The sequence below is a fragment of the Microcaecilia unicolor genome, chromosome 6 (genome assembly GCF_901765095.1).
Source record: "Microcaecilia unicolor chromosome 6, aMicUni1.1, whole genome shotgun sequence".
Lineage (NCBI taxonomy): Eukaryota > Metazoa > Chordata > Amphibia > Gymnophiona > Siphonopidae > Microcaecilia > Microcaecilia unicolor.
In genome coordinates, this window is record NC_044036.1 from 249,314,015 (window position 1) to 249,329,795 (window position 15,781).

Sequence of the window (15,781 nt, forward strand, 5' to 3'; positions counted from 1 at the left end):
AGAGAGACATGGTCAGTGTTGTGGCTTCACCACCATGAATCCATGAACCCTTCAGGGAGTGACTGAGTGACTTCAGAACGTTGTCTTCAGAACGTTGAGGGTGAGTTTTATTATAGTAGATATGAGTGAGTGTTCTGTGTGCTTGGGGTAAGTGAGTATAGTCTCTTTTGCCTGGGTGGAGCAAGTGCCTAGGGTCCACCAAATCCAGAGCAGTCCATATGTTACACAGTCCCCTGGGACTGAAATTCAAACACTCCCAGTGCCCTGAAGATCTGTCTTGATGGTGATCTAGCACCAGGTAAAAGTTACCCACTGTGATCAAGGGTGTCCCCTCATGGTCATTACATAGCTGAATCAATTGATTGCAAAAGCTAGGGTCATACATGAAAGGAAAATAAACTACTAATAGTGTGATCTCCTTCCCTTTAAGAGTGACCAACAAATAGCATCCATCTCTGTCTTTAGTCAGCAGCTTGGCACCACTTGCACATGCCAAGGACTTCCTAATTAAAACTGCCACCCCTCTTGGACTAGATGAGGAATAGTATTCCTCCATAGCCCAAGCTCTGCACAATTTCTGATGTTCCAAATCAGGTAGCCTAGTCTCTTATAGATATGCTACATTCACCTAGTTTCTCTTAGGAGTGGTAAAAAATTATATTATGCTTGATCGGGGGAGCGATCCCTGCCACATTTCAGATCAGCCTACTATTAGGGTTATTCAAGACACAATAATTTAAGTGTGATGTGGACAATGATGATGACAGATCAATGAGGCACCTGGGTGCCCAGCCTTTGCCATGGAACACCAAAGAACACAGTATAGGCAACTAGCAGTTTTCCCTCCCACCCCAAAATCCCATCTAGCATCCTCAAATACCAGTATTAGCTTTCACCAACGTAGACATGCCAGAGAAGGATTCATGTTCGTTTGCAGTGATGAATCCCCGCTCCAATCCAACAAATCCACTTTATGGATTCCAGGTTTCAATACAGTACAGTTGCACATTACTAATACTTTGTCATACTATATTAGAAGAAATTGCGGTTATGATTCAACCCGCAGTTCTTTATAACACAATCATGCAAAAAGAGATACGCACACAAGATAACCAGGATGGAGTCTGCCAAAGGGCAGCTACAAAATTGGTCAGTGGTCTCTCTTGTCAAGTGTATGGAATGGCGACCATTTTGTCTTTCTGCTCTTTTTTTCCTGAGGCAGCTCTGGCTCTTCAATCTGTATCAGCAACTGAAATGTCTGCATCTGCTCTATAGACTCAAGGCTATTTCATCGAGTGAGTTTTCAGGAGCTAGTAGTCCCTTCTCTCCTACTTTTGTTGCACCAGGCTTATTTACAAAAAAAGAGCTCAAGGATTTCAGCAGCCTCCTATCTCTGCTACCCTCTGTCAGAAGATTCTTACAACTAAATGTGTGTTCTTGGGAAACTGGGATAGAGTCTGTAGCTTTGACTGCTCCCTTAGAATCAGGCGCCTTCTTTAGTGTCCAGTGCATTTTTACTTAGGAAGTCTTTGGAAGAAGCAGAGATTCCTGGTAGTGAAACTGTTAAAAGACTGTTTAGGATTGAAGAGCTTTCAAGTCTGATTTCTGAGTCCCTAGAATTGCTTGGTATTGCTGAGAACGCTTCTAGTCTAGAAGATCCAGTTTTGAAAGTATTAGAAAATTTCCTATTGCCTTTTCTATGGTTAAAAATCAGGGTGAAACTAGGCCTCGAAGACTTCCAGAAAATAAATTGAGGTCTGCCTCCCATCCTTCTAACTGTTCTTGTTTTTGGAGTGCTAAATGTAACAAGCCTGGTCAGTATGGTCCCTCTCAGTTTTTGCATTATCAATCCAGACAGTCTTAGAACATAAGCATTGCCATACTGGGACAGACCGAAAGTCCGTCAAGCCCAGCATCCTGTTTCTAACAGTGGCCAATCCAGGTTACAAGTGCGCGGCAAGATCCCAAAACAGTTTAATAAATTTTATGCTGCTTGTTCTAGAAATAAGCAGTAGGTTTTCCTCAAGTCTATCTTAATAATGACTTATGGACTTCTTTTAGAAGTTATCCAAACTTTTTTTTAAACCCTACTAAGCTAACTGCTTTTATCATATTCTCTGGCAACAAATTCCAGAGTTTAATTGCATGTTGAGTGAAGAAATGTTTTCTCCAATTTATTTTAAATTTACTTCTTTGTAGCTTCATTTCGTGCCCCCTAGCCCTAATATTTTTGGAAAAAGTAAACAAGCGATTCACGTCTACCTGTTCCACTCCACTCATTATAGACCTCTATCATATCTCTCCTCAGCCGTCTTTTCTCCAAGCTGAAGATCCCTAGCCACTTTAGCCTTTTCTCATAGGTAAGTCGACCCATCCCCTTTATCATTTTCATTCTGGGGTAAGGGGTGGGAATCTATGTTTGCCTCTTGTACTTTCTGGTCATGGAATCTATGTCCATTTCTTGAGGCTATCAATAGGAAGGTGTCTGTCCAGATTTCTCAAAGAGTAAACCCAGATAACATCCAATCACTGAGTTCTGAAAGTAATTAGAGAGGAATACAACCTAGTGTTTTCCTACCCTCTTGCAGGTTTTTTTCTTGGAGTCCCCTTGCTGAGCTCCTGCCAAAATAATTGCAGTAGTCCACTATATTAAATCTCCAGAAATTGGGAGCTGTGGTTCAATTTCCCAGCAATGAAAGAGGATTACAAAGATGTTCCATTTATTTCATGATTCTCAAAAAACGAAGGTTCCTTTTCACTAGTCCTGGATCTGGAAAAAGTGAATTACATCCTGAGGGTTTCAGGATGGAAACCCTGCAGTTGGCATTTGTTTTAGTTTATCTTGGCAAGTTTCTCACAGTGGTGGATCTCAGAGAGATATACTTCTGTACTCCAGTCTGGCCTCCTCCTCAGAAGTTTCTGAGATTTATGGTGCTAAACCCTCATTTTAGTTTCAAGCTATGCCATTTGGAGCAGCCATAGCTCCTTGAATCTTTTCAAAGGTCGTGGTAGTGATTGCAGCCTTCCTTCATTAAGATGGAATCAGGGTGCACCTATATCTAGACAATTAGTTGATCAGAGTCAGCAAGTGGAGGAATGGCCTAGTGGTTAGGGTGGTGGACTTAGGTCCTGGGGAACTGAGGAACTGAGTTCGATTCCCACTTCAGACACAGGCAGCTCCTTGTGACTCTGGGCAAGTCACTTAACCCTCCATTGCCCTATTTAAGCCGCATTGAGCCTGCCATGAGTGGGAAAGCGTGGGGTACAAATGTAACAAAATAAAAAATAAAAAAATTAAAATCTTCAGGAAAGCTTACTGGTGACATTCAAAGTGATATACCTCCTGCAGTCCTTAGGGTGTGTGATAAATTTTTAGAAGGGCAAGTTGACTCCCTCTCAGACTTTGGGGTGTTTAGGATTTCTTATTGACACAAGAAAAAAAGGTCTTTCTCCTGAGGCACAACAGTTGCATCGCGCCAAGATTACATGCAATTGTTGAGCTCCACAGCAGCAACACTGGAAGTAGTTCCTTGGTTAAGGGCTCATATGAGGCCTCTGCATTACTTGCTTCTCATTTCATGGTCTCCCATTTCTCAGACCCAAGTTGGTCTTCCTTGAGCCAGGCAAGCATGAGGTGGCTTTGGCCACTCAATCTGTTGACCAGAATGAACTTGTCGGTTCCAGATTGAGTAGTAGTTGCCACAGCTGCGAGGCTGGGGAGAGCACAGTCAAGTCCTAGTCAAAGTTTTTTTATATACTATGAAGTCAAGCAATATCTAAGTTAAAAGCACAGGGGAACTAGTAAAACACAAAACAAGGAACATATAACAAATATAGTCAAGGGACATGCAAAAGGAAAATCAGTTAATTACAGTGGTTCCTATATTGCAAAAAAAAAGGGAGGGGAGACAAAGGAAGGGGAAATAATAGAAGCAATGCATTATCATGCTGAGAAATGCAGCAAGGCTGCAAATCAGGTGGCCCAAGATTGCGGAAATGCTTTGGTGAAAAGATAATTTTCAGAGCACGTTTAAATTTCTGAAACAAGTATTCAGATCTGAGTGAAAGTGGATGGCTATTACAAAGAGTGGGAGCTATGACACTAAAGCAAGAGTTGCATATAGTCAAGCCAAATGTGATGATGAAAGGAGTTGCTGGCTAGAAGAGCAAAGAGTATGCTGCGGAAAATATGGGGTGAGAAGATCAAAAAGAAATGATGGTCCCCTGGAATGCAGGATCTGATGAATAGTGATCAGATACTTGTAATAAATATGAAATGCATTTGGGAGCCTGAGTTAGGAATACAGAAGAGGGGCTTACATGCTCATATCTTCTCCTTTTTTAAAGCAGAAGTTTGACGGCAGTGTTTTGAACCAGTTGTAATCGCCTAATAAGAGGCAGCAGTAGATCATGGTAGAGAGAATTGCAGTAGTCAATCTGAGGAATTACTAGAGCAAGTAATAGTAGTCTGAGGGAAGCTTAGAGCGTGGAGCAAATTTGTATTAAAGTAAAACAAAAAACTATAGATTATGTATTTGTCCATAGACTTCTACTGTAGGGAAGACTACTACTACTACTACTTATCATTTCTAAAGCGCTACTAGACGTACGCAGCGCTGTACACTTGAACATGAAGAGATAGTCCCTGCTCGACAGAGCTTACAATCTAATTAGGACAGACAAACAGGACAAATAAGAGATAAAGGAATATTAAAGCGAGGATGATAAAATAAGGGTTCTGAACAAGTGAATAAGGGTTAGGAGTTAAAAGCAGCATCAAAAAGGTGGGCTTTTAGCTTAGATTTGAAGACGGCCAGAGTTGGAGCTTGACGTACCCTCAAGATTCGGGGGTTAGGTAGCTCAAGGCAAATGGACATCCTTAGAGGCTTCCTGGCTGATCAGTCTGTTAGAGCTGAGAATGATTCACAAAGCACTGCTAGCCTTTTCTGGCTTTCTGCAGGGGAAAAGCTTTGAGGGTATTTTCAGACAATGCCACAGTAGTGGCACACGTCAACAGGTGGGGTAGAACTCGAAGTATGTCTGTAGTTCTAGAGGCACATTTCCTCCTGGAGTGGAGGAGTAGCCTAGTGGTTAGTGCAGTGGACTTTGATCCTGGGGAACTGAGTTCGATTCCCACTGCAGCTCCTTGTGACTCTGGGCAAGTCACTTAACCCTCTATTGCCCCTGGTACAAAATAAGTACCTGAATATATGTAAACCGCTTTGAATGTAGTTGCAAAAACCTCAGAAAGGTATATAAAGTCTCATTTCCCCTTCCCCTTTCCCTTTCCTTCAGTGGGCAGAGCATCATTTATTGAACCTATCTGCAGCCTGCATTACCAGAACACAGAATGTTCAAGTGGATTTCCTCAGTAGACATTCACTGGATCTGGGGAAGTTGCAGTTGTTGAACACGGCCTTCAGTCTTATCACTGCTTATAGGGGCCATCTAATTATGGATCTAATGGCTTCTAGAGAGAATTCCAAAGTTACTCATTTCTTCAGTTGGCACAGGGACTTCTGAACCGAGGGGATAGACACCTTAGACCAGCTTTGGCCTCAGGGCAGACTTCTCTGTTTCCACTGTGGCCTATGTGGGACTGAGTCATTTGGAGGATTACCTCTCATCCTGGTCCTGTGATTCTGGTGGCTCATGATTGGCTCAAGAGGCCCTGGTTCGCCAATCTAATTCGTCTTCAGGTGGATTGAGCACGCCCTTTCTCCCAATAGAAGGGTCTTCCTGTGTCAAGACCTGGTATTCTTGATAGATCCATCCCCCTTTCGTCTTGCAGCTAGGCTGTAGGGAGGTCGAGACTGAGATGCTAGGGTTATTCAGAAGATGTCATTATCACCTTGCTTCAGACAAGAAAATATTCTACTTTGATAACCTATTCAAGAGTCTGGAAAGATTTGAAGCTTAGTGTTCTGAGTGGGCTCTTTTTCCTTTGTGCTTGTCAGTTGCTCAGATCCTTGTGTTTCTTCAAGAAGGTCTGAAGAAGGGTTTAGATCTTGGTTCCACAATGGTCCAGATCAAGTCCCTTGCTTGTTTTAGAAGGCATTTAGAGAAAACTTCCTTAGCTGTGCATCCAGAAGTTGTCCATTTTTTGAAAGGGATTAATTGTTTTCACCTCAGTATGTTCAGTCTATCTGGAATGGAATCTCAATCTAGTTTTTCATTCCTTTACAGCATGCACTATTCCAGCCTCGAAAGAAAGTTACTCTTAAGGATCTCACACTAAAGACATTATTCCTACTGGCCATTTCTTCTGCCAGAAGAGATTCTGAGCTCCAGACTTTTTCTTGTAGAGGTCCTTTTCTCCATTTTACAGAGTCTGGGTTTTCTGTCCATATTGTACCATACTTTCTTCCCAAAGTAGTTTCTCCATTTCATACCAGTCAGTCCCTTCTCCTTCTGTATTTTTGTGAGGAAGATTATTACGATGAATTTGAAGTTTTGAAATACTTAGATGTTCAAATGTTGATAAGATATGTGGAAGTAACTAATGACTTCTGTAGATTGGACTGTTTCTCCTTTTTAGGGGTGCCAAGAAAAGTGAGGCAGCCTCTAAAGTGATTATTGAGCTTTGGTTAAAATACATTAATTCCTCTGTGTATATCCTTAAAAGCAAAGTTCTATCCATAGGATTGAAAGGGTATTCTGGGAAAGTTACAAGCTATTTCTCGTGCAGACATCTGTACAGCAGTAACTTAGTTTTTGTTTGACACTTTTGTGAAGCACTATAGATTAGATGTGGAAGCAAGAGGGGAAGCTTCCATTGGAGCTTTGTTAATCAGGGCAGGGGATGCTTGATCCATCCCATCTTGAAATATGTTTTGATACATCCCATAAATTCTGAAGTGGGCTGGTGAGGGCACTATGAGAGGAAAAATTGCATATTACCTGCTAATTTTCTTTCTTTTAGTCCCACTAGACCAGTCCAGATTTTTCATTTTTTGCAATGTGGTTAGTCTTCTCAGAGTTAAAATTCTTCTTGATGTCGTTTTTATTTTGATGTCTACTTACAGCAGATACATGAAGAAGGAATGAGATTGTGGTGTTGAAATTCCACTGCATTGTTATTGAAATACTAAGGTTTGGGAGTTGCACACTGTCCTTACATGTACAGCACACAATTCTGTACTCACTATCTCCACCTGCTAGTAGATGAGCACAAACCACAAGTTCTGGACTGGTCTGGGACGAGCAGGTAAGGTGTAATTTCTCCCAGTGGCGTAGCCAGTATGGGGCCACGGGGTCCTGGGCCCCCGTAGATTTGCCCCTGGACCCCACTGCCACTGACCCGCCCGACCACCCCCTCCCCTCCCACCGCCAACCCGTCATCGCCTATCTTTGCTGGCGGGAGTCCCCAACCCCCGCCAGCTGAGCCGAGGTCCTCTTCTTTCCAATCCCGCGCAAGGCTTCGTTCTAGGACGTCAGACTCACAGAAACAGAACGACGTGCAGGACGTCAGACTAGAACGAAGCCTTGCGCGGGCTTGGGAAGAAGAGGACCTAGGCTCGGCTGGCCAGGGTTGGGGTCCCCTGCCAGCAAAGGTAGGCGATGGCGGGTTGGTGGCGGGAGGGGGGTCGGCGGCGCTGAGGGGGGGCTAAAATGTGTCCCCTCACCTCGGGCTCTGGACCCCCTCCTGCCAAAGTCTGGCTACGCCCCTGATTTCTCCTCCTCACTGATGCAAATTTGATTGGATGAGAGTAAGCAAGCTAATCACACAGTATTACTGCTGGTACCATAGGAGAAAAGGAGCAGACATTGTCAGTTTCTTTCATTTTTCCGCCCAAATCCACTACTGGCATTGACTGATTTCATCTTAGCTATCCTTAGCCGAGATATAGGTAACACAGCTTCCTGAGACTCCTGAGGCAGGCCCCTTGGCCGAAACGTGGCTGTGTCAAGTCTGTAGATTGATCAATAAACTATATATTTAAGAGCATTGTCCAATCCTCCTCTCTGAGTCACCATTGCTGTTTCCTGTGTGATTACAAGCCTGCGAGGGTTTTTGTTCGTCTGTATATACATCGTCGGCATAGTGCCGACAGACAGTTTAATTGAGTCTGTGGCGAGGATTCAGCTGGTCTGTATATTCTGCAGCAACTTGCGTATTTTTTCCCCCTAATCGAGCCTCTACTGTTACTGCTGCCACTAATGTTGTGGAATCATGAGAGACTATGGAGCTCATTTTCAAAAGAGAAAAAGTGGCATAAATCTGCATTTGGATGTTTTTCTAATAAAAAGTCCAAATTGGTATTTTCAAAACCAGTTTTTAGAGTTTTTCTATGAAGTCCGGCGGAAGTGCATTCAAATCACAAGGGGGCGTGTCATGGTCTTGTTAAAGGCGAGATCTGGGCATTCCTAACACTTGGACATTTTTCAGCCATAATGGAACAAAACAAAAAAGTCCAGGACTAAAACTAAGACTTTTTGAGGTAGACCAGTGTTTATAACGAATAAGGCACAAAAGGGTTCCCTAAATGACCAGATAACCACTGGAGGGAATCGGGGTGACCTCTCAGTACCCTCCTCAGTGGTCACTAACCCCCTTACACCCCCCACAAATGTTAATTCAAATAAGATTTAGCAACCTGTATGAAAGCCTTAGATGTTAGAGCCAAGTCTATTAGAGCAGCATGCAGTCCCTTTAGTAGTGTAGTGGTCAGTGCAGTGCACCATGGAGTGGGGGACTCTAGTCCCTATCTCCCTCTACCTGTCACATTTGTGGTGGAAACTGAGCCCTCCAAAACTCACCAGAAACCTACTGTACCCACATATAGGTACCCCCTTCACCCATAAAGGCTTTTGTAGTGGTGTACAGTTGTGGGCAGTGGGTTTTGGTTGGGTTTTAGGGGGCTCAGCAAACAAGATAAGGGAGCAACGGTGAGATGTGTACCTGGGAGGTCTAGTAGGGTGCCCCATTTATCTCTTGGGATGTCTGGGAGATCAGTGTACTAAAAATGCTGGCTCCTCCTACATTCTAATGGCTTGATTTTCTACATTTTTCACTTGGACGTTTTGAAAATGGACCAAAAAACAAAATGTCCAAAGCATAAAACCTTGTTAGAAACTGTATTTTCGAAAACAAAAGATAGTCGTTTTTCTTTTTGGAAAATGAACTTCTTTCTTATTCAGATTTTGGACGTTTTTTGCAAAATGTCTGAAGTTGGACTTAGACGTCATATTGAAAATGCCCCTCTATATAGTATATGGTTGTATGTCTGTTGGAGGGACATCTCATAGAGAGGAACCCTTTTATTAAAGTCAATTACACTCATATCCTTAATCATTGTTCATGGTGCTACCAGAGATCCATAATCGTTATTTTTAAGTTGCTGTGAAATCAAAGTTGCAGGGTGCCTTGGATTGATACTTCTGGAGTTGTCCAGTAATGCTTTCTTTTGGCAGCAAGAATCTTGCAACCTGAATGAAAAGGATTGATTTCTGTCCAGGGCATTAGACATACCATTTTTTTAAAATTTAGACTTAGTTCATACCTTTTCATTGGTTGGTAAAAGTAAGTTAAATTTAGGTACAGTAGATATTTCCCTATCCCTGGAGGGCTTGCAGTGTAAGTTGTACCTAAGGCAGTGGAAGATAAAGTCACAAGCTGTCAGTGAGGGAAGCAGGATTTGAACCCTGACTTCCCTCATTTTCAGCCTGCTGCTCTAACCACCAGGTTATGCTTTAATTTCTGCTTTATGATGTGCCACATTTCTTGCTAATGGCTTGGTTGTGCTATGTGATTCTGTCCTGATTTCTGACATGAAAACAGAAAGAGAACTTGATTGCTGACATTTTTTCATTTGATAGATTTTAGATGGTGCATATATGTGTTGGTATGACTTCAACCCAGAAGATAGGTTAGAGATAAATGAACTTCGTCACTACTCTTTTAGACAGAGGTTGCGTTTTTCTAGCAAAATATGTGTGTCAAAATTGGTGAAGACGTGAAATCAATAATTCATTTGCTTTGTGCATGCACATAGGTCTTAACATTCTGCTTCTCACTTTCCTAAAAACTAGGACGATGGTGGCTGGACACCAATGATTTGGGCCACTGAATATAAACACATTGATTTGGTGAAGCTGTTGCTCTCCAGTGGAGCAGACATTAACATCAGAGATAATGTGAGTTTACTGCCTTTCTTACTCAATTTACTTACTTGGATTAACCTTTCAATAATAAGAATCTAATGACAGATTATGATCAGCCAGTGAACTAAGGAGGGTGTTTTGACTGAATACCAAAAAAAAAAAGCATAGCGATGTGCAACAATTCTGTCATCATTACTCTGTATAACATGAATCAAAAACCACATTACAGTGAAATTACTAATGTTTGTGGAGGAATGAGAGGAAAAGCTTCATACTCCCGTTTCTCTACTCGGTATGATACCCGGAATTATGAACAATGTATAGGAGCAATACGGTAAAAAAAGTAATCATAAGCTGAAAAACCCTCTCTTGGTTAAACCTCAAAACGTTATCAACAAAATTGCAGAACGATTCAAGCTTAGACTTATCTGTGCTGAGGTCTGTAAACTGTTGCATTGCTGCTCTCACAGAGTGAGGTCCCGACGGACCCGTTTCACGTAGGCTTGTTCAAGAGTCCTCACAGTTATCCCTGAAACCACAAACAGCATATAGGTAGTTCATTGTTAGATAACAGCTGAATAAATCAATGTGTATAGGAACGCTAACTTCCAATACCTAGAGAGCTGTCGTCCTTCGGCATATCAAGCCGGCAACCAGTCTGAAAAAATGGCGCCCAGAATATTTAAGGGCACCTGAAACAGAACCGCCCCATGATGTCATTACGTGCTTACATCATAGGGCATCCCCTTCCATGCCGACAAAGCGGTATACTAACTACACATTTAAAAAAACCTAGCATGGAGGTGGAAAACAATCTGTGTGTCTATAAATGTATTATATTGTGTTTTTGTTTTTAGTTTTTTAATTTTTAATTGTTGATATTATGTATACTGAGAGCATATCAGGCTCAATTTCAAAAAAGGTTTGTCGCAATACAGAATGGACCAGTGTATTAGAGATTTTATTATCTCAATAAAAAACGGACCAGTGTATTAGAGAATTGAGTCCCCTGGGTTCAATGCAGTCAAGTTTGAAGATCCACCGTTGTTCACACTGTAACAAAGCTTTGCCTCGATCCCCCCCTTGTTTGTCCGGTTGGATCCAATCTATTATCCAACCTTTGAGATCTTCAAAAGAGTGGCCCCTTTCTTTACAAAGGGCCACTAAAGGTGCTCCAAATTTGTTGTTTAATATACACGATTTGTGTTCACTTAACCAAACTGAAAATTTACGCTGTGCTTTTCCAACATACCACATGTGGCATGGACATTGTAGAATATAAACTACGTGTGTGGACGCACAAGTTGTGGCAAACCTCAATTTATACACTTTGCTATTTCTGAAGTTAGTAAATTCAGTGCATTCTATGGACACATCACAAAATCCGCAGGATCCGCATTTGGAATGACCATCAGGTAATCCTACATCATGGTTAACTAAATCAGCTGGGCTGATAATTTCCTTTAAATTACGGTCACGGGAAAATGCTATTCGTAGGCGATGTTGTTGGAACACTTTATGGGCTTAAACGATGTGCCAATTTTTTCGGATAATGGAAGCCACATCTCCATTTGACACATATCGCATCACGAACGTTTCACAGGGGTCTTCCTGATCGACCTGACGTTCAGTATTCAACAGGAGATCTCGGTTATTGTATTTCGCTCTAGTATACGAGCGTCTCAAAACGTGAGTGGGGTATCCCCAAATAGCCAATGAGGAAAACAATTCCCCTGCTTGTGCTTTGTAAACTTCCATGTTACTGCAAATGCGTCGATGCCTCAAAAATGTGAAAATGGTAGTCTGCATTTGAGACTGCACTGCCTCCATTATATGCAAATAGATCTCATGCATGTTCATTGGGAAAATCCTGAAAACTCGACCTGCTAAAGGTCGAGTTTGGACACCCCTGTATTAGAAGACAGTGGATCAAAGAAAATGAGGATGAGCAAGCTGTTACTGGGAAGGAGTGCTGTGGCTCATGCCAGTAGTCCTTACTTCTACTGAGGAGAAGTGTACTTTTACAATCCTCTTTACTTTCTGCCCCTGAAGCAGCATGCCGTAGGCGAAATGTGGCCACATTGTGCTATTTTAATAAGTACGCTGTTGTTCATCTTCTATGATTTCCTGCTTACACTTCACCTCACAGAGTCCCATTAGTTCTTGTTTTTCTGCAGATAAGGCAGATGTATTCCATAATGCAATTCTGCTGAGTGAGAGTTTTCTTATGATTGGACTTCCTTAGCTGATTTATTTTGTCTTTGTAGTTTTCTTTAGATAGTGTTCATGAAAGTTCTTAAGTTTTTCCTTCGTTTTGTCATGGTCACTAGACCTCATATTTGATTTTCTTTACCACATTGAGTCCTTTTTCTGCTATATTAACAGACTTTCTTTTTCAGGCATTTTTTACCTTTGTTTTTATACCATGTTTTATCCTCTTCATAGTTAAACTGATACTAGATTCAAATGATGCCCTTGCCTCAATTTTAAAATGTCTGTTATGAACCATCACAAAATTTGGAGTGGAGGAGCGGCCTAGTGGTTAGAGCACCAGTCTTGAAATCCAGAGGTGGCCGGTTCAAATCCCACTGCTGCTTCTTGTGATCTTGGGCAAGTCACTTAACCCTCCATTGCCTCAGGTACAAACTTAGATTGTGAGCCCTCCTGGGACAGAGAAATATCCAGTGTACCTGAATGTAACTCACCTTCAGCTACTACTGAAAAAGGTGTGAACAAAATCCAAATAAAATAAAAAAATAAATACAGTGACCAGGGCAAGAATGTGATGTCTCTGGTTGTGGCATTTTTTTCAAAGGGTGTCACCTAGGGCCTTTAAGCTCTGGAGGTTGAGATTAATGACTTTCTTCTTCAGCAAGTGAAAGATTGTTATAATTCCACCAGCACCAAAGGCGTTACCACTAAGGAACCTGAGAGCTGCATTGACTGAAGTTGATAATACAGTGTCAAGGAAACGGCAGTCATCCTTGGTACTGAAGTCAAAGCACAAGCCCAGGAATAGGGAGCCTTCCTTCTCTTAGCTACCTAGCACACAGGAGGGGGTTCTTTGAAGTTGAGCTGTGTTCCAGAGAAAGTCTGCACCAGTGGTCAAGCAAGTGTCAGTACTGTCCTGTCAGTTAAGCAATAAGCTAGTTTAAAAGCTTTCTATTAGTGTTTGATTGCCATCCACCCTAGGCTCAGACAGCAGTCCAGCATCGAGATGGGGGCTATCTGTTCTTTTGCACCAGGGAGTAAATATATGATTATCTTCAGTTGATGAAAGGTTATATGGGGTCACTCGAGTGTGGAGAGCTTCCGACTCTCTTAGAATGAATCTGATCACTGGAGGCTAGACCAGCAGACTTGGAGGAGCTGAGACAAACAGAGAGGTATACAGAGGGGCATAGCAGAAAAGTCCCACCTCCAGTTTGGCAGCCTCTGTGCTGCGTTAGAGGAGAAAGATCACCTGGAAAGAAAGCATAGTAGAAAGTGATCTTGTCTGCCCTCCAGGTGATGTAATATCCTCTTGCACCTCTTATCTCAAGAGGGAAAAGTTAGGATGACCATCTATTGTAATTCACTTTACGCTGGTTGCAACAAAGAGCAAATACTTAAAAAACTCCAGACTGCCCAGAACACGGCAGCCAGACTAATATTCGGCAAATCAAAATACGAAAGCGCGAAACCTCTACGTGAAAAACTACACTGGCTCCCACTTAAAGAACGGATCACATTCAAACTTTGCACCCTAGTCCATAAAATCATCCATTGTGACGCCCCAGCTTACATGTCGGACCTAATAGAACTACCACCCAGGAACGCAAAAAAATCTTCTCGCACATTCCTCAATCTTCATCCTCCTAAGTGCAAAGGCCTGAAATACAAACTAATGCACTCATCTACCTTCTCCTACATGAGTACGCAGTTCTGGAACGCGTTGCCACGTCACCTGAAAACAGTCTATGACTTGACCAACTTCCGTAAAGCATTGAAAACTTATCTCTTTGACAAGATATATCACAATGATCAACACATGTAACTGTACAACCCTTAATACATCCAGCATTATCTTATAATGTCTTTTGCTTTTACACTATCATGTATTTCATCTTCATGTAACCCAAAACACTCTGTAAAACCAAATGTATACTCTCTTCTATTTCACTATCCATGACGAATTGTAAGCCACATTGAGCCTGCAAAGAGGTGGGATAATGCGGGACACAAATGTAATAAATAAATAAATAAATAGTTAGTGATTTAGTCATTAAGAATGTAGATAGCTCAGTGGTTGCCTGATCATGAGGATTGCTTGGTATCTTGCTTGCCTGATGCAAAGTTGGAAAATTTTGCGCATCACCTAGATTACATTTTAGACAGTGCCAAGAAGTTGCCAGCTGTCTTTCTCCATGTTTGTATCAACGATATAGGAGAGTGTGGGAGAGAAGGTTCTGGGAGGCAAATGTTTTAGGCTTGTAGATAGTAAATTGAAATCCAGAAACTCCAGTGTAACATTCTCAGAAATGCTCCAGATCTCAAATGTATGCAAGAAAGGGGAATTTACACTGGTTAGCAACTAGGTAGCATTCTGAGGGAGGAGGGGGCGGATAATCTGAAAGGTCACTAACTTTTAAAAAGGAAATAAAGCAGCTTTTAAATTAGAATTTGGGAGAAAGCCAGTCGTCACTCAGGAGTGCATCATTTTGCATCAGGTATATTCCAAAGATACTGATAAAATGCAGGTTAGAATAACTTATGGAAAGGCTTTGATAAAAGTTCAAGTAGCCCAGGAGTACTTAGGTGAAAGAATAGATGATTTCCATCAATTGCTATGCAGGTTGTAAATACAAATAATTCTTTAAATTGTCTGGATCAGATTGGTGGAGGGGTTGTGCTATATGCAGTGGATAGCATAGAGTCAAACAGGATAAAAGTTTTGCAGAATACAGATTAAGAGACAGTAAACTCTTAACAGAAATTTGTAATTGGGGTATATGTTTCATTTGGACATTCTAGAGGAGTAAAGTTTGTAGATGCCATAAATGACTGCTTTGTAGTGGAACTGGTCTGGGAGCCAACCAGAGGAGAGAAAATAGTTTATATCTAGTCCTTACTGGTGTACATGATCTGGTGCAAAGAGTAATGGAAGGAAGACAATATAAAAGGTAATGTTGTGGGATTTAATTTTTAAAAGGAAGGGCCCAAGATGGAGTCTGAGTAAGCACACTTGTGGGTTTCCATGTGTGGACGTTGCATTTCAGCTTACCTTTTTCTTGATGCTAAAGGTGTGAAGGGAAAACCACAGGTTCCTACCTACCTGCCACCAACCACTTAGCTGAAGCAGCAGGAGATCACCAGCTACACCCAACCTTTATCTGGAGGTGTTTTGGTTGAGTTGGGCAAGAGGAAGAGCTTGAAGCTTAGGAGTAAGGCATTGCTTAGCTCCATAGGACCCTAGTGCTCTGCATGAACTTACAGCATTGTGCCCCTGCATGGCGACAAAATTAATGCTGCTGGGCATGGCTGGTAGTGGCCCACAGCTATTTGTGTTTGTTGCAGTTAGTTTTGCCTGCTCTGGTTGAGCCTGCAGAAAACTGATATATTCTCTCCCAAAATATTACACTGAAGATATCTGAAAAACAAATATGCTTATCTTGAAGAAAGACAAGAGACCAACATG

The 15,781-nt window shown here is 41.9% G+C and overlaps 1 protein-coding gene across 11 annotated transcripts in view; it reads left to right on the forward strand.

The window, feature by feature from the left end:
* Positions 1-15,781, forward strand: part of EHMT1 (euchromatic histone lysine methyltransferase 1) — a 698,071-nt gene that overhangs the window by 511,501 nt on the left and 170,789 nt on the right. For all 11 annotated transcript variants that reach the window (XM_030207091.1, XM_030207089.1, XM_030207095.1 and 8 more), the window contains one exon: positions 10,033-10,137. In XM_030207091.1, coding sequence (XP_030062951.1) covers positions 10,033-10,137 — 105 coding nt within the window. The remainder of the gene's footprint in view (positions 1-10,032; positions 10,138-15,781) is intronic.